A 14707-nucleotide genomic window follows, 5' to 3' on the forward strand; every position below is an offset into this window, starting at 1 on the left:
GAATTCGGAACTGTAACGAAACTCTCGAAATTATCAGAAGGCTAAAATGGATCCCCATAGCGCGGACAACTGCAAGTGCCACAAGCAGACGCAGCCGGCCCAGCAGACGCTCAGCGACATGGACTTCGATCGGGGCATCTGGAATGCTGGTGAGGAGTTGCTTTAAGAGTGTTTTATAGTCATTTGATTCAACTTATACCTTCCCCTCCTTGATAGCTATCTATAACGAAGTGGAACGCGTCAGGGAGTTCATCAAGAAGGGCCAGTCCATGGCTCGGGATGACTGCGACTATACGGCTCTGCACTATGCGGCCCGCAATGGCAACGAGCCCATCTGCAAGCTGCTTCTCGAAGAAGGCAAGGCGGATGTGAATGCTGTGACCAAGGCAGGAGCCAGCTCCCTGCATCGCTCAGCTATGATGGGTTAGTCAACGACGTTTAAAAGTCCTCTTAATTTAATACTAATGGTTATTCAAATTCCCAGGTCACTTGGACATTGTAAAGCTACTGGCCGAGCACAAGGCGAATCTTCTGCTGCAGGATGAATGCGGACAGACTGCCTTGCATCGGGCAGCAATGCGGGGGCACCTCGAGGTGTGTCGCTTTCTGCTGCAGAAGGAACCGACACTCAAACTGGTCAAGGATAAGAAGGATAAAATTGCATTTGAGTACATCACGGAGAACGCCAATGATGACTTTAAGCTACTGCTGAAGCCCTAGAAGGGCTTTGGTTCGTCATACCCCTACCGTTCGGCATAAATGTATTCTTCATAGTTTAAGCACTAAAATGTTTTCTTTTAAAACTTTATTTTGTTTATTAAGTCTGTTAACACGTTTTCTATAAAATTGCACCCGATATCGTTGTAAAATCCTACTTTAAAAACTGCATACTTTTCAGTTTGCATTGTGTGAGAGATCGATTGTATATGGAAAAGTAATCTTAACGTTGGCTTAGTCAAATAACCTAGTGGATACATCAGATAAATCATCTAAATAGACTAGAAAACATGCCTAGTAAACATGAAATGTGCAAGTAAATTAGGCAAGGGATGAAAACTTTGTGCCCCTAAGGATGTACACACAGAAGAGGCTTTTGAAAGTTCGTAATTGTGTGGAAATTCCATTGAAATTTGTAATACATACTAACAAAAAATTAATATCACAGAGTCGTGTAACGAAGGTGTTGATCAATCTGGAGTTGCAGAGAAAAGGAAAATATAAAGTCCTAACACATATTTTACACAACCTTCCTACACACTCGACGCCAATATACAAAAACTATATGCTACATACCATATAACCATAAATATAAAACTTATATAATCTGAATAAATTCCTAAAGCGCAATCAATCCCAAGACTCTGTGCATCTTATAACAGGTAATTGGGCCGGTTCCCTTTTCCTTACGAGGGGAAGCTCGGCAAAGTCGCTGAGGTAGAGCTTCAGTGTGGCGGGTATGTCGAACTCATCTACGATCCTACCCAGCGATGACCGCTCCCGGGTAGGAAGATACTTTTGCTGTAACTCTGGACTCGTTCGGAGGGATTTCAGGAGACTTCTGCGAATATGCAGGCGAGCGAGGGATTGCAGAGAACGTGGTTGGCTGCCAAACAAAGTCATTTCCCGCTCGAATTCCAAACGGACTGGTGGCCAATCCTTGGGCAGAGCTCGATGCTTGTGCGGGAACTGGAAACCAGAGTTGCCTGAAGATCGAAAATTGCATTACAATTTATAAGACTTGGGTAAACAATTCTAGTTTATCCTTAACTTACACAGTAATCTCGCAAAGATCAGACTAGTAGGCGAGCAGTTGGATCTCAGCTCATTGACCACATGTTCCCGGCAAATCTGCGCCAGATTGCAGCCCTCGTGGATGAGGCACTCGGCTAGTTCCAGGCGATGGAGATTTATGGCCCTCGACAATGGAGTTTGGCAGAAGATCAAACCGCAAACGATTGTGGGAGCACCGCAGCCATACAAGTCCTTACGGGCGCTGGGTAGTTTGGCGAGCAATACACGCAGGATTAGGCTGAACTCTTTGACTGAATCGATCTGCTGCACGGCAAATAAAACCAAACCCTCATCCTGGACATCCGAGTAGAGACCCTGCTTTCGCTGCTTATCGGCTACGCTTAGAAGGTACTCGAGCATTTCAGGGCGCTGCAGATGGATGGCCAGCATGATGGGAGTAAAGTTATCGCTGTCCCGCACCGACAAACTCTCTCCGTACTGCAGCAATAGTTTCACTATCTCCCGATCGTTGTACTCCACGGCGACATGCAGGAGATGCTGGGAAGCCAGTCGGCGGGCTCCGCGCTCCAGAAGCAGCTTGACCATCTGGACATGACGACCCCTCACCGCATACTGCAAAGCCGTGTGATTCTCCTTATCCTGAATGTTGATACGGGCTCCTCGTTCCACCAGCTCCTCAGCCAGATCCACCAAACTGCAGGCAATGGCCGTCATCAATGGGGTCTCACCCTCATCGTCCGTGTCATTGATATTGATATTGGTTTGGAGCAGCAAGCGGGCGGACTCCGGCGACTTGCTCTCGATGGCCACATGAAGAGCGGTCTTGCCATCACTCAAGGTTTTGGCATTCACCAAAGCTCCGTGCTTGATCAGTAGCTTGGTGACCCCTGGGAAACCGGCTCCCACATGAAGTGGAGCATAGCCCTCGCTGTTGACCACGTTGATGGGAGCACTGTGTTCCAGCAGGATTCGTACACATTCCTCGTGCCCCCAAGAGGCGGCATAGTGCAAGGGAGTGGCCAAATCCGCATCGTAGAGGTGAGGATCCTGCTCCCGGCAGGAGACACAGCACTGGGATATGAACTCTCCGGTATTCTCGAAGGTTTTTGCGTAATACTGATATAACTGGCTCTCTTCTCCTCCACTTCCGCCTCCATTCTCCGAACAGCTTTCGAACTCATCCACCCACTCCAGTTTCTCCATACCTTCGGGGGTCCTCTCGATCTCCAGGCTATCCGTGTGAGCTGGAATTTTTAAGAAATTTTAAACAATTTTGAACATAAATACTTTGTATTTCTCTGATTCTTTTGAATTGGTTACTTTATCTGGACAGTTTTCGATCTCTGTCCATGCCACATAGAACTCATACGGCCTACTGCAATTGGAACTGAACTCTCATCGTCAAGTTCCCCGTGTTATCAGCTAGAGAACAGACACCATAACCGGTTTTCCGCTCTCCGCCGACTCAATTTGCTTTTTCTCTGTGCTTGCATTAAGTTGGACAGCCAAAAAGAGGCGAGTTCGGGTCAATCTAGGTCAATGACTACACGAAAAAGAATTTGTATAGTATAAAAATATGAAAATTATATGATAAAATATGATAAATATAATTTCCTTAAATGTTTTAAAATATTTTAACTCTAAAATAATATTTGATCATAGCGTAAAAAAAACCAATGGTTTCTTCGTTATGTACACTACATTTGATACCAAAAATGTTGAATTCATTTAAATTTTTCTAAACTAATTACTGGAGTCGAGCCCTTTTCCTCTGCTCATCGATTTTCTGCCGGCCAGCTGTTGTTGACCTGGTGAAAATCTTTCTTGGCAACATAAAAACATATTTTTTTAACTGTAAGAATGTATGTACACTTTTCTTAATGGTCACAATTGCACTTAATTTTGGGAATCCCATTCTACGGAAGTAGAATTTATTTAATTTATTTTTCCGGAAGTGTTTCATTAATGGGCCAGCAGGAAACTCACACTGGTGAAAGACATCCAGCTCGGGCTCCTCGCAGGACTGCACCAGGAGCTCCAGCAGCTCGGCATCGCCCAGGATGGCTGCCGTGCCCACGGCTGTGCGGCCGCAAGTGGGCGATACATACGAGGCCTGGGCACCTTGCATGATGCACCCCAGCGCCTGCTCAAAGTCCCCACTCTGAACCGCTGTCAGCAGGCGTTCGTTGAGGTCGTAGGACAACATGTTGCCATTGGGTTAGTAATGTGCTCGTTTTAAGGCTAATTCAAAGCGGGTTAGCAAATCGCGAAGCAAAAAAAAGAACAAACCAAGGTAAAAGCAGCTGCCCGACGTGTGTGAAAAGTGCGTTGATGTCGTCAGCGGCTGCAACACTCCCCCGGAAAATGTGACGGAAAACTAAAACCAAACAATCGATGTGCGCAAATGCAAGGCTGCCGCTACAATGGGTGGTGGTTTTTCTTTTTGGGGGCGCTTTATATAGAAACCGATTTCAGCCCACGGAGAGTACAATAAAGAGAACAGTCAGCTGGTATTTCGCTTCCAAACACACTCAATGTTTTGGTTTATTCTCGCCATCAGTGTGCGCAGATGCTAGGTTTGTGAAGTTTGAATGTTGTTGCCTCAGATTAAAAAACGTTTAACATAAGCTAGTCTACTTGATTTCCTTGGCTTCCTTGGCGTTCTGCAACGATTCGGTGATGAAGAGCTTGGCCAGCGACTGGGAGCAGAATTGGGCGATGTGCTGGGCGTGGGTGTTGATCTGGCCGGAGGTGATGGTGGCCGTCAGACGGGCGGGCACGGGCATGGGGCGGAACTGCTTGATCACCTCCTCCTCGGCCACTGTGGGCTCGCCCTTCGAGGTGCGAACGGCGTTCTCAGCGGCCAACTTGGCCAGAGCTCGGTGCTTCTCCTAGAAAATAACAGAAAGCAATAAGAGATATTAATATTTTGAGTATTGATTGCCTATGAACTTCAAGAAATTGGATAGAATATGAGGTCAAATAAACAATATCTTAATAAAGTGCATTGATGAGTAGGCTATGATACCAACAGAATCTATTTTTATTAACAAAATATTGTTGAATGTGTATTTTTGTTTATATTAGACCCAATGCAACGCAATGTATTTTTAACTAAGACACCACATACGACTCCTCGCTTTGATGGTCCCTTGACCCCGAAACCCTGTAAATAAACTCTAATTAGGCCCTCATAAAATCAGTACAAAAGTAATCCTTACGTGATGTGTTTTAGGGGCAAACTGAGACTTTAAAAAATTAATACTATTAAATCTACAACAATTTTTAATCTTTTTAGACCAATTTGTTCTAAAATTATTATCAAAAAATCCATCCTTCATAAAACCCTTGCAATCAAACATTTGATTTTAAATACTAATTTGGAAACGAGTTTTCTTACCGTATCCTGTTTGAACACCACCTGCTGGTACTTGTTATAGCGCACTGCCTCCTGGTACAGTTCGTCAACACGCTCGATCAGGCTGCGCATTTGGTTCTCCAGCACGGAGGCGGTGCCCAGATCCAGGAAGTTGTGTCCCTTGTCCTCGGGCAGCAGCTCGTTCAGCTCGCTCATCATGATGTTGGTCAGGGGCGAGTTCTTGATCACGATGGGGATCTCGGCGAAGAGACTCTCGTAGCCCACCTTCAGGGTGCGGAATGCCTCGGGCGTAAAGTCGCCATCCTTGTACATCTGGATGGCCTGGGGCGTCAGGCGGTAGGCCTTCAGGCAGAGGAATCCGCGAGAGGACTTCTGAGTATCGTAGACCACTACGACGGATTCCTCAATGCTGGTCTGGTAATGGTACTGCGATTCCAGTAGGGCCAAGGACAGGCTGTTGCCCACATCGGAGCTCTGGTACCAGCCCACATGGAGATGGTCCACGTTGACGCGACGCAGACGACGCATCACGGTCAGCTGATACATCTCCTCGTCCATGGTCTCATCGCCGCTCTTGGGGAACGGAAAGCAGTTGGTGATCTCCAGGCACTTGTCCACCACCAGACCGAGCAGGGCGCCCTGGGCGAGGTCCATGTTGCTCGACTCCTCGTGGCAGTGCTTCACCATTTTCATGACGGCCTGCAAGAGGGAATTTTATTAGTTTATGGGCAAAATCATTTTGCGAGGGCCGCCTTTCCGCCTTTGTCATGCATTCGTACAGGGACTTGGAGGAATTTAATTTTTGAGGGAAAAGTTTCTGGTAGTTAAACAAATTAAAAACAACAGATTTTTAAATATTAATTAGTATAATAAATAATAATATTTAATTAAATTCTGAATTAAACCCTACAAAATAAGCAATAATTTTTTAAAACCATAAAATATAATTTTACTTTAAGAACTTACAAATTAATAGTTCACTAGTATCTTTTTTAATTTAAATTATATTTTTTTAATATTCCCCTTTATTTTGCAAACCCGGAAAACCGACCCCCTTTAGTCCACACCCATGTCCCCGCACACACACACACGCAAGGCAAGCAAATTTTTGAGCCAGCGCGTGGCATCAACTTTTGCCGCTTCCGCACCGGTTTCCACGGGCCCATCCCGGCCAGATCCTTCGGCCAGGAGCAGTACTCACCAGTCCGTCGCACTGGACATAGTTTATGGTGTTATCCGACTCCTCGGTGCGGGCAGCATGACGATTTGCGCGATTTGCCATGTTGACGAATTGTTAGCGAAAAGACTGCTGCCCTGGCGACGTGAACTCGGCTGCAGTAGAAGTGCGGCGTTTTACAACACTATGCCTGGCAACACTGCTCTGTGTCAGCTGTTCGGGCGAGCGATACAAAAAGGGCCCACAATATACTTTTGTTTATCTGATAAAAACGACTGAAAGAAATTCCATTTCCTGGTAAACCGAAAAGTGGGTCTCTTGTCACGAACAAGCGGAACTGATAGGCGTTGCCAAGGGGCTTCAGCTCCGATTTGAAGTGGGCGAAGTTAGACTTGCTTCTGTGTTTCTCATTCGCAACGCAGCGCTGGCAAATCGAAGATCGCTGAAATGTCGACTAATTGGCGTGAATTGTTCCCCACCAAACTCACATTCGTGATCTTTCTGCTGTACATGTCCCTATTTATAGGGCAGGGTATGTATTGCCCTTCTTGGAGCTTCCCATTAAGCCAAAACCGCACCCTAATTTTGGTCTTTTGCAGGCATCTTTGTCACAGCTTCCCAGGAATCGAATAACTCCTATGGTTATAATACCGTCACGGTAGTGCTGCTCACCGAGGTCTTTAAGCTGATTGTTTCCACCTGCCTGTACTGCCGGGAGTTAGTATATTTATTGAAGTATTTCCCTTGCTTGTCCACTAATCCTGTGCCTATCCCTTGCAGCCACAATCTTCGCTCATTAGTACGAGATGTCCACAAGGATCGCAATGTCCTGGCCTTGTACATGGTGCCCGCCTTTCTCTATTGCCTGTACAACAACCTGGCCTTCGTCAACTTGGCCACATTCGACCCCACCACCTACTATCTGCTGCTGCAGCTACGTGTCGTTGTCACCGGCATTCTGTTCCAAATTATCTTCAAGAAGTACCTGTCGCAAAGGCAATGGATCTCCCTTATTCTGCTCACCCTAGGCTGTATGATGAAGCAGATCGATTTCGGCAGTTTCTACAGCGACGCCAATGATGACAGCGAGTCGGCAGCCATCCAGCAACAGCACTCACTCAATCGAACCGCCATTGAAAAGGCGGAGGTTCATGGAAAGAACATGTCTGGCTTCGATTTCAGCCTGAGTGCCGTCTTTATACTGGCCCAGACAATTTGTTCTTGTCTGGCGGGCGTTTACAACGAGTATCTGCTGAAGGACAAGGGCGCCGATGTTAATATCTTTGTGCAGAATGTCTTCATGTACCTGGACTCTATTGTCTGCAACGCTGCCATCCTCCTGCTGCGCGGCGAGCTGCTGGATGCCTTCAGTCCACAGAATCTCGGCAGCATCATGCGTTTCAGCGTGCTGATCATCATTGTTAACAATGCCGCCATTGGCATTGTCACCAGTTTCTTCCTCAAGTACATGAACTCCATACTGAAGACCTTCGCCAGCGCCTTGGAGCTGCTCTTCACGGCAGTCCTGTGCTACTTCCTCTTCTCCATACCCATCTACATGAACACCGCGCTGGCCATCGCAGTGGTCTCCTACGCCATTTATCTCTACACCCAGAGTCCGGTCGTTAATCTGGGCAAGGTGCGTCCGCTGTCCAATTTAAGTGATGCCACCGCCAAGTCCACGGACAAGCGAAAACTACTCGACGAAGAGGCGGCCGAGTCGGACCTCGATATGGTGTAATGCTGTAGCTAGTCGTAGACCTAATCTTAGTCTGTACATAGTTGTGGAAAAGTGCCTGCAAATGTTTTAAACGCCAGACGAAAGTATTTGACCCCAGGCTTTGTGCAATGCGATAGCAACAGGCTTGTAAATACCAAAACTTTTGCTTTTCTAATTTAAGATTCTCAGCGTAAATGTATTTAAATCATAACATGATTGCAATCAAACGAAATTCTGGTTTACACAATATGGGGCTTCTTCAAGAAGCTTCTCGTTGGGTCATATACATGGTATACAAGTTGGGAGTGTCTGTATATTCTTAACTTAGAGCGGTGTGCTGACATCATGTCCATCTTCTAGGACGGGCGGAATTCGAGTGGTGAGGGCTATCTGGACGTTCTGGTTGTCGATGCTGCGTAGATAGTAGGAACACTCCTTTAGGTGCTCCTCCATGTCGAGAACGCGGTGGGTGGCGTTGTACTTGCAGATCTTTAGCGGCGGCCCGCGGTAGTTCTTCTCGCACTTGACGATGTGCTTGGGCATCCGGAACAGCATGATACGGTGGTTTGGGTTGTACGGGCAGATTCCAAAATCGTAATTGGACATTGTAGAATCAAGGTGTTTTTTGTCAGAACTAAAGCTTTGTCAAGATTTGGTTTGTCAGCATGTGGAAGTCCCGCTACTTTTTAAACTTTCTTCTAGAGGTGGGCGAATTTTGCCTTATCGATTGTAAAATCGGTAACAGTGATACCTTGAATGATGTAAGTTAGGAATTATCGATTGAATTTCTAAATATTACTGAAAAATAAAATTAGGTTGTCTATCATACAGTTTACCAATAAAAAATGTATGTTGATCACAGATCTTCTAAATATACTTGGGGTCGATTTCCCTTTTTTTGCTGAATAAACGTATTATAACGTCCCAAGATAATTTAAAATTTAATCAATCAATACCAACTTTAATATTTGTTATACTTGCTATTCCTTAAAAATTTCTTGATGAGGATCTCTTGCCTATTCGATCTATTTAAAACCGTTCGAAAGTTATGATTTATTCGATAGTTTCTAGGTTGTTCTTGAACTCTCTATTTATAGGATGATTCGAGAACAGCTGGCAAATAGTTAACCCAAGGGAATACCCCTTAGCATTTCCACAGTACGGTCACACTGCGAGACCCCGCGTAAACTCCGTCCCTCCCTCTGGCCAATCATTCGACGTGAAAATTTCGTACAGTTCGGTCAACTGTCAACTGCCCATCGTAAACCAAGCCCAACTAATTTGGAGAACGTGTAACCAAGCGAACAATGGCCCGTACCAAGCAAACAGCCCGTAAATCGACCGGTGGCAAGGCGCCCCGCAAGCAGCTGGCCACCAAGGCGGCCAGGAAGTCGGCTCCCTCCACCGGAGGCGTCAAGAAGCCACATCGCTATCGCCCTGGAACCGTGGCCCTGCGTGAGATCCGTCGCTACCAGAAGTCCACCGAGCTGCTCATCCGCAAGCTGCCCTTCCAGCGCTTGGTGCGCGAGATTGCCCAGGACTTCAAGACCGATCTGCGCTTCCAGTCGGCGGCCATTGGAGCCCTACAGGTAATGTGCTGGTCGGCGGAGGGGTGCTCCTCTTCGCCTGTATTTCACATGGTCATGTAATAATCGATCTCATTTCTAATGCGCAATTCGCAGGAGGCCAGCGAGGCGTACCTGGTCGGTCTCTTCGAGGACACCAATCTGTGCGCCATTCATGCCAAGCGCGTCACCATCATGCCCAAGGACATCCAGCTGGCCAGACGCATCCGTGGCGAGCGGGCCTAAGTGCCCCTGTCCGCCATCTTGGATTGGAAAAGCAGTGGCGGCAAAAATACCAACCCACAGCTGTCGCTCGGTGGAGGGGGACGCGAAGCGGAAGTGGAGGTGGGGAAGCCGATTCCCTCAGCAGCAGCAGCCGCCGCTTAGTAATAAGGTCTATCTATACTTACAGATAAGTAATAAATAAACAATGTTCTAATAAAATCGAATCATTTTTTTTGTAAGCGTTCTCTATAAAGAAAAGACCTTTGTTTCGTTATCAAGGGAAATTCAGTTGAGATTTTGTTACTCACCCAACTATTTGTCAAAGAAAATATATTGATGTATACCCATTAAAAATCGTTTGTACTGAAACACTCATATAATATATGCTTTTATTAATAACAAGTCAGTTTCTGTAAATGTCTGTATTTATTTGATAGACGCCTAAAGCAGAAAACGAAATATCTTGATTGTATCATATATGTAATGTATAGTATCACTTTACAATGAGGTAGAGAAAATGTATGTATCAACTTTTTCTTATCACTATATTCCATCTTTCTGGATGAAAACCTTTCCATTATCCAGACAGTTAAAGGTCTGAACAAAAGCGGGAAGCATGGTCACGGAATTGATGGGTGGACCGCCCTTAACGAAATCGCTTCGGGAATACAAATTATTGCCCAAAGTGCTCTGGCCAAACCTCAAGAAGAACAACTCTCTTAGGGACATTGTAGTAAAGTTGGGTTGTCTCTGGCTGAACTTAGAACCCTCTGCGAAATAGGCTTCGTAGGCCAAATTCAGGTTCAGGAGATACTCTTCGCGCAAGTTCTGCTCCCATTTTGGCTCCCATAAGTTCGCACAAGTGTATCTGCCGGTTATAATCTGGTTATCATCGAACAAGTTAAGTAAATTTACGTCATTCTGCTCGCATTTTTCTACAATATTTAAACTTCCTAACATTCTCATTCCAATGAAGATGCTCAGGGGAATCATCTTGAATATGTCATGGGCGTCGGGATCAAACGAAGAATCCTCTAGAATGTCGTAGGATAGATAGATAGTGTTGCCATTTTCCTCAATTGCAGTTTCGAAAAAGTTATTTGAGATGGGATAAGAATGGATGACGTATCGCCTGGTTTTGGCAACTGGGTTGTCCAGAAGGCTTAACTCAATGTTCGTTCGAAACTTCAATACCTTGAGTTGGGCAGTCTCGAGATCCTCGTCGACTTCAAACTCCAGATCCTTATAGAAATCAGTTACAAATCGCCGGTGTCCGCCCTTTCCGGGCAGGTTCCCAATACTCAGGGACAAGCTCTTCAACCGGTTCTGCAGGGAATTTATCTCTGGGATTGTCAGGTTTAGGGAGTTTCTTTCCACCCTGATGAGGAGCTGATTGCGCATGGCTTCAAACACCTTTTCGGCCTGGTTCATGTAGCTACGGAACCTTCTGCGTCCCAAAACCTGCTCCTCGTATAGAAGATTGCTGGCGAATTCCAGGCAGAAACGCATGACATTCACACAAGAGTTGACACCACCATGTTTTGATTTTGCTAGAGTAAACATCGAATAAAAGAGGAAGCGTGCCGAGAGGTAATGGGCCACCACCTGGTTATCGACGGCGGTCATTAATTCCTGGAGCCTCATCATGTAGTACAGATTTTCCATGTGCACTTCAAAGTCCGGCAAAAATTGGCGACCAAAGACGATCTCGAGATATTCGGTTAGGAACACCCCATAAAACTCCAGTTCCCTTAGACTAATCCGTCGCTTTGGAGAGTTTCTTCCCTCATCTTCCCACTGCTTATCTAATATATACATTTCTCGAAGGGCATGATCCAGTGGCGCTATTTCCATAACCATTTCGTGGGACAGGCCAAGGCCGAGTAAAGATTCGAGGAAACGGAATCGGAAATTGTACTTTCTTTCAATAACCACTATGGGATGGCCACTGTCTGGATCTAGTCTTACATTCATTCCAAACATGACGTCATTTAAGCCATACCGACGAAGTCGTGCCAGTGTCTCCATCCATTTGAACTTTTCCTTGGGCCATTCACTTCCGTTGGGTGTAAGATGAGGCCAAGGTAGGTTTTCACCCGGTGGCACCAGCTTAAAGTACTTTATAGGACCTGGGGCCTTTGACGATCCCAGACATATTTGGTAGAAACGTCGCACTTTCTCCTCCAAGCTGTGCTCTTTAAAGGATTGGTTCTTCAGTCCTTCGAATAGGACTTTAAACTGGGCGTTTACCGTCGGTGATTCACCCCATTCCAGATTCTTTCTGGAGGAGTTGTAGAAGTTCTGGCACGGGTTGGCTCTTTCATCCATGTCACTAAGCATGCGGTTTAAGATTTCGATATTGGGATTAATAGAGGCTGATTCATTGCCCAATAACACCAGACAGCTTATAAAAACTAATGTTCTTGTTCTTTCCATCTTATTTCAGCAACTGAAAAGACCCTCAGAAGGGTGTAGTTATTAAATGAAATTCGCAGTAAAAATCTGACGAAATAATATGAAAGTCGAGGATAATTTTGTTTTCTTTTTTGGCTATTGGCAGTGTGACCATTCTATGATTGGGATATCCAATATTCTTGGACATGGAATTTGCAAAGTCACGACTCAAGCGCGAAATGTTTTCTTCAAAACCAAGTTGATCTACATACCATTACACAACACAATTCCTTTGTGTAAAACTTTGCTCTAAACAAAAGCCGTTTTTATCTTTTAATACGATTAGCTTAGCGGTTTGTGGGATGAGGGGGAAATTGTTTGGGGAAAGCAAATGCAAAACTTTACTTAAAGACTATGGTGTCCAGCATGGCGCCCAGGCACTGCACAATATTGTTCTGCATGACCTTGTCCACCTTCTCCTCCAAATGCCGCTTGGGGTCCTGTTTGCCCACGTTCTTGATCGCCAGCTGTTCGGGCGTCATTTTCTCCTCGTCCTCTAGAGACTGAAAGATAAGAAAGGTAATTTATTTAAATATGATCATACAAAATAACATCTTTTCTTTTGGAAATATTAAAGAATAATATCGTTATCCTTGCGATAACATGCGGAATATGCCAGTTTATCAATGTTGCTTAACAATATTTGAACTATCCATACCAAATTCGACACATTTTATGAAATAAACTGCCCAGCTCATAAAATCTGAATGAATCATCCTCCCAGTTGCTAAAACCCACCTTGTTGTAATTCTTGGCCAGGTCGAGCATCTCGGCCACAGTGTCCTCGTTGATGGAACAGTGCTCATTGTAGTCCGACAACGTGAGGCCGTCCTTCCAAGACTTTTTGTGCAGATTGAGGAGCATCTTCTGCTCCAGCTCGTTCTTGCGGTAGTTGATGCTGATCGAGTAGTAGTGGCGATTCAGCCCGTGGATCAGGGCCTGCACGGAGGGCTTCTGCAGGTGGCCCAGGTTGGAGGTGGTCTGCCGCGGCTCCTGACCCAGGACCAGCATATTGGGGTTGATCAGGCGGAAGGCATCGATGACCACCTTGCCCTTGACAGACTGAATGGGATCCACGACGACGGCAACTGCTCGCTCCGACAGGGCCTCAAAGGATTGCTGCGTATTGATATCCACACCGGACAGCCAGCAGCCAAAACCGGGATGCGAGTGATACCAGCCGACAACCATTTCGGGTCGCCCCGTCTGCTTCAGCATGTCCAACATCTTGGCCTGGAAGACGGGATCCACCGCCTCCACGGAGACACCCGTGCCCGTTTGGGGCATGGCGAAAACATCGATGACCTGCACCGTGTAGTCGTCCACGAACTCGCCCAGCATCAGACCCATCACCTCCATGGGCACGCCGGCCCGTCCGTGCTTCAGCATCTTGAGCAGGGCCAAGGAAGAGATGTACACCTGCTCGGCGGTGTCCACGACGGGCGCATCTGTGGGCGGGGCAGCCTGTGGCATGGCGCCTCCAAGACGTAGCAGACGATCCATTTTATGCGGCTACCCAGGACAAGTTTGCAGGATTTGTGTTAGAAACAATCGAAAAGCGCTGACCAATCCAAGTGCTCACCTCGGGCGTTTCTTCACACTCTGTGTTCGGGGCAAATATCTCCTATTTCCTACAGTTTTACGTGTAATTTTCGTTCCTCGCCGAAAGCAGCAACAAAAAACACAAAGCCGTCTCGTTTGATTTTGCAGAATTGCAAGTAATACTCGCAACAGGGTTGTATCGCAGGCGGTCTATCGAGAAGCTATCGGAGGGAGACGATGACGATTCGGCTGATTTCCCGCTACATCTAGCCGGTTTTTTTATAACCTTTCTAAATATATGATAAATATTTTATTTTAAAATATTTGGTTGAAAACAATCAAAAACACTGCATTTTTTGTTACATGACTTGATGACTTTTAATCTGCAGCACATACAACTAATTTTGCGACGTGACGTAAAATCAGCTACATACAGCCAAAGATTTAAAAATTGTTCATTAAGTTTAAGTATGCTGTCAATCTTAAAGAAGTTAATTTATTTTATTCCCGCTTTTAATTTTTATTTCAAAGATTTGAAAATTGTTTATAAAGTTTAAGTATGACGTCAATCTAAAATAAATAACTTTTTTTTATTCCCGTTAATTTTTTTTATAAAATTAATTTTAGATTATTGGCTTATAATTCAATTTATATTTAGCATATTGCTGGATTTATTTAGCGGGTTTTCAATTGGCTCGCTGTCAACACTGGCCTTTCTATCGGTATTTTCAAATATCGATAATAATGGATGGCGGGAAATTTAAAGTGTTAAAATGCTGTTGGCACAAAAAAAAAATTTTTCTCAAAGGACGCCGAATTGCTGACAAAAGTGCATTCCACTGGATTATTTTTTGTTACAAAAATAACCACCGACTGTGGTTGCAAGTTGGGTG

At 45.4% G+C, this 14707-nt stretch overlaps 8 protein-coding genes across 8 annotated transcripts; 3 read left to right on the top strand and 5 right to left on the bottom strand.

Annotated features, from left to right (window-relative positions):
* Window positions 1-4: 4 nt before the first annotated feature.
* LOC119548838 (ankyrin repeat domain-containing protein 39) lies at window positions 5-1347 on the top strand. The gene is made up of 3 exons (XM_037856457.1): window positions 5-149; window positions 217-423; window positions 485-1347. Exons 1-3 carry the CDS (start codon window positions 47-49, stop codon window positions 718-720), a joined length of 546 nt encoding a protein of 181 aa, XP_037712385.1. The 5' UTR covers window positions 5-46; the 3' UTR covers window positions 721-1347.
* Window positions 791-4171, bottom strand: LOC119548835 (poly [ADP-ribose] polymerase tankyrase-1). Its single transcript, XM_037856454.1, has 3 exons — window positions 3739-4171; window positions 1773-2996; window positions 791-1703 (listed from the first exon to the last, which is right to left on the bottom strand). Exons 1-3 carry the CDS (start codon window positions 3956-3958, stop codon window positions 1348-1350), a joined length of 1800 nt encoding a protein of 599 aa, XP_037712382.1. The 5' UTR covers window positions 3959-4171; the 3' UTR covers window positions 791-1347.
* An 89-nt stretch (window positions 4172-4260) lies between these two features.
* LOC119548837 (eukaryotic translation initiation factor 3 subunit H) lies at window positions 4261-6488 on the bottom strand. The gene is made up of 3 exons (XM_037856456.1): window positions 6333-6488; window positions 5153-5830; window positions 4261-4643 (listed from the first exon to the last, which is right to left on the bottom strand). Exons 1-3 carry the CDS (start codon window positions 6411-6413, stop codon window positions 4386-4388), a joined length of 1017 nt encoding a protein of 338 aa, XP_037712384.1. The 5' UTR covers window positions 6414-6488; the 3' UTR covers window positions 4261-4385.
* Window positions 6489-6499: 11 nt separating this feature from the next.
* Window positions 6500-8260, top strand: LOC119548836 (UDP-galactose transporter senju). Its single transcript, XM_037856455.1, has 3 exons — window positions 6500-6840; window positions 6908-7025; window positions 7089-8260. Exons 1-3 carry the CDS (start codon window positions 6756-6758, stop codon window positions 8047-8049), a joined length of 1164 nt encoding a protein of 387 aa, XP_037712383.1. The 5' UTR covers window positions 6500-6755; the 3' UTR covers window positions 8050-8260.
* On the bottom strand, window positions 8204-8729 carry LOC119548842 (gametocyte-specific factor 1). The gene has a single exon (XM_037856460.1). It carries the CDS (start codon window positions 8632-8634, stop codon window positions 8353-8355), a length of 282 nt encoding a protein of 93 aa, XP_037712388.1. The 5' UTR covers window positions 8635-8729; the 3' UTR covers window positions 8204-8352.
* Window positions 8730-9226: 497 nt separating this feature from the next.
* Window positions 9227-10172, top strand: LOC119545990 (histone H3.3A). The gene is made up of 2 exons (XM_037851979.1): window positions 9227-9617; window positions 9711-10172. Exons 1-2 carry the CDS (start codon window positions 9336-9338, stop codon window positions 9837-9839), a joined length of 411 nt encoding a protein of 136 aa, XP_037707907.1. The 5' UTR covers window positions 9227-9335; the 3' UTR covers window positions 9840-10172.
* A 58-nt stretch (window positions 10173-10230) lies between these two features.
* On the bottom strand, window positions 10231-12372 carry LOC119545988. The gene has a single exon (XM_037851976.1). It carries the CDS (start codon window positions 12252-12254, stop codon window positions 10362-10364), a length of 1893 nt encoding a protein of 630 aa, XP_037707904.1. The 5' UTR covers window positions 12255-12372; the 3' UTR covers window positions 10231-10361.
* Window positions 12373-12503: 131 nt separating this feature from the next.
* Window positions 12504-14013, bottom strand: LOC119545989 (26S proteasome non-ATPase regulatory subunit 14). The gene is made up of 3 exons (XM_037851978.1): window positions 13855-14013; window positions 13011-13784; window positions 12504-12775 (listed from the first exon to the last, which is right to left on the bottom strand). Exons 2-3 carry the CDS (start codon window positions 13773-13775, stop codon window positions 12614-12616), a joined length of 927 nt encoding a protein of 308 aa, XP_037707906.1. The 5' UTR covers window positions 13776-13784; window positions 13855-14013; the 3' UTR covers window positions 12504-12613.
* Window positions 14014-14707: the final 694 nt, after the last annotated feature.

Source organism: Drosophila subpulchrella, chromosome 2L (genome assembly GCF_014743375.2).
Source record: "Drosophila subpulchrella strain 33 F10 #4 breed RU33 chromosome 2L, RU_Dsub_v1.1 Primary Assembly, whole genome shotgun sequence".
NCBI classification, from domain to species: Eukaryota; Metazoa; Arthropoda; class Insecta; order Diptera; family Drosophilidae; genus Drosophila; species Drosophila subpulchrella.

Excerpts from the sequence above, each read along its gene's own strand:
- LOC119548842 (XM_037856460.1), bottom strand. The coding sequence starts at position 8,634 with ATGTCCAATTACGATTTTGGAATCTGCCCGTACAACCCAAACCACCGT.
- LOC119545989 (XM_037851978.1), bottom strand. The coding sequence starts at position 13,775 with ATGGATCGTCTGCTACGTCTTGGAGGCGCCATGCCACAGGCTGCCCCG. Across the intron at positions 12,776-13,010 it reads TGGCCAAGAATTACAACAAG|TCTCTAGAGGACGAGGAGAA; the intron begins GTGGGTTTTAGC and ends CTTATCTTTCAG.
- LOC119548838 (XM_037856457.1), top strand. The coding sequence starts at position 47 with ATGGATCCCCATAGCGCGGACAACTGCAAGTGCCACAAGCAGACGCAG. Across the intron at positions 150-216 it reads TCGGGGCATCTGGAATGCTG|CTATCTATAACGAAGTGGAA; the intron begins GTGAGGAGTTGC and ends CCTCCTTGATAG. Across the intron at positions 424-484 it reads GCATCGCTCAGCTATGATGG|GTCACTTGGACATTGTAAAG; the intron begins GTTAGTCAACGA and ends TCAAATTCCCAG.
- LOC119545988 (XM_037851976.1), bottom strand. The coding sequence starts at position 12,254 with ATGGAAAGAACAAGAACATTAGTTTTTATAAGCTGTCTGGTGTTATTG.
- LOC119548837 (XM_037856456.1), bottom strand. The coding sequence starts at position 6,413 with ATGGCAAATCGCGCAAATCGTCATGCTGCCCGCACCGAGGAGTCGGAT. Across the intron at positions 5,831-6,332 it reads ATGTCCAGTGCGACGGACTG|GCCGTCATGAAAATGGTGAA; the intron begins GTGAGTACTGCT and ends TCCCTCTTGCAG. Across the intron at positions 4,644-5,152 it reads TGGTGTTCAAACAGGATACG|GAGAAGCACCGAGCTCTGGC; the intron begins GTAAGAAAACTC and ends GTTATTTTCTAG.
- LOC119545990 (XM_037851979.1), top strand. The coding sequence starts at position 9,336 with ATGGCCCGTACCAAGCAAACAGCCCGTAAATCGACCGGTGGCAAGGCG. Across the intron at positions 9,618-9,710 it reads CGGCCATTGGAGCCCTACAG|GAGGCCAGCGAGGCGTACCT; the intron begins GTAATGTGCTGG and ends CGCAATTCGCAG.
- LOC119548835 (XM_037856454.1), bottom strand. The coding sequence starts at position 3,958 with ATGTTGTCCTACGACCTCAACGAACGCCTGCTGACAGCGGTTCAGAGT. Across the intron at positions 2,997-3,738 it reads GCTGGATGTCTTTCACCAGT|CTCACACGGATAGCCTGGAG; the intron begins GTGAGTTTCCTG and ends TAAAAATTCCAG. Across the intron at positions 1,704-1,772 it reads GATCTTTGCGAGATTACTGT|GCAACTCTGGTTTCCAGTTC; the intron begins GTAAGTTAAGGA and ends TTCGATCTTCAG.
- LOC119548836 (XM_037856455.1), top strand. The coding sequence starts at position 6,756 with ATGTCGACTAATTGGCGTGAATTGTTCCCCACCAAACTCACATTCGTG. Across the intron at positions 6,841-6,907 it reads GTCCCTATTTATAGGGCAGG|GCATCTTTGTCACAGCTTCC; the intron begins GTATGTATTGCC and ends GGTCTTTTGCAG. Across the intron at positions 7,026-7,088 it reads ACCTGCCTGTACTGCCGGGA|CCACAATCTTCGCTCATTAG; the intron begins GTTAGTATATTT and ends TATCCCTTGCAG.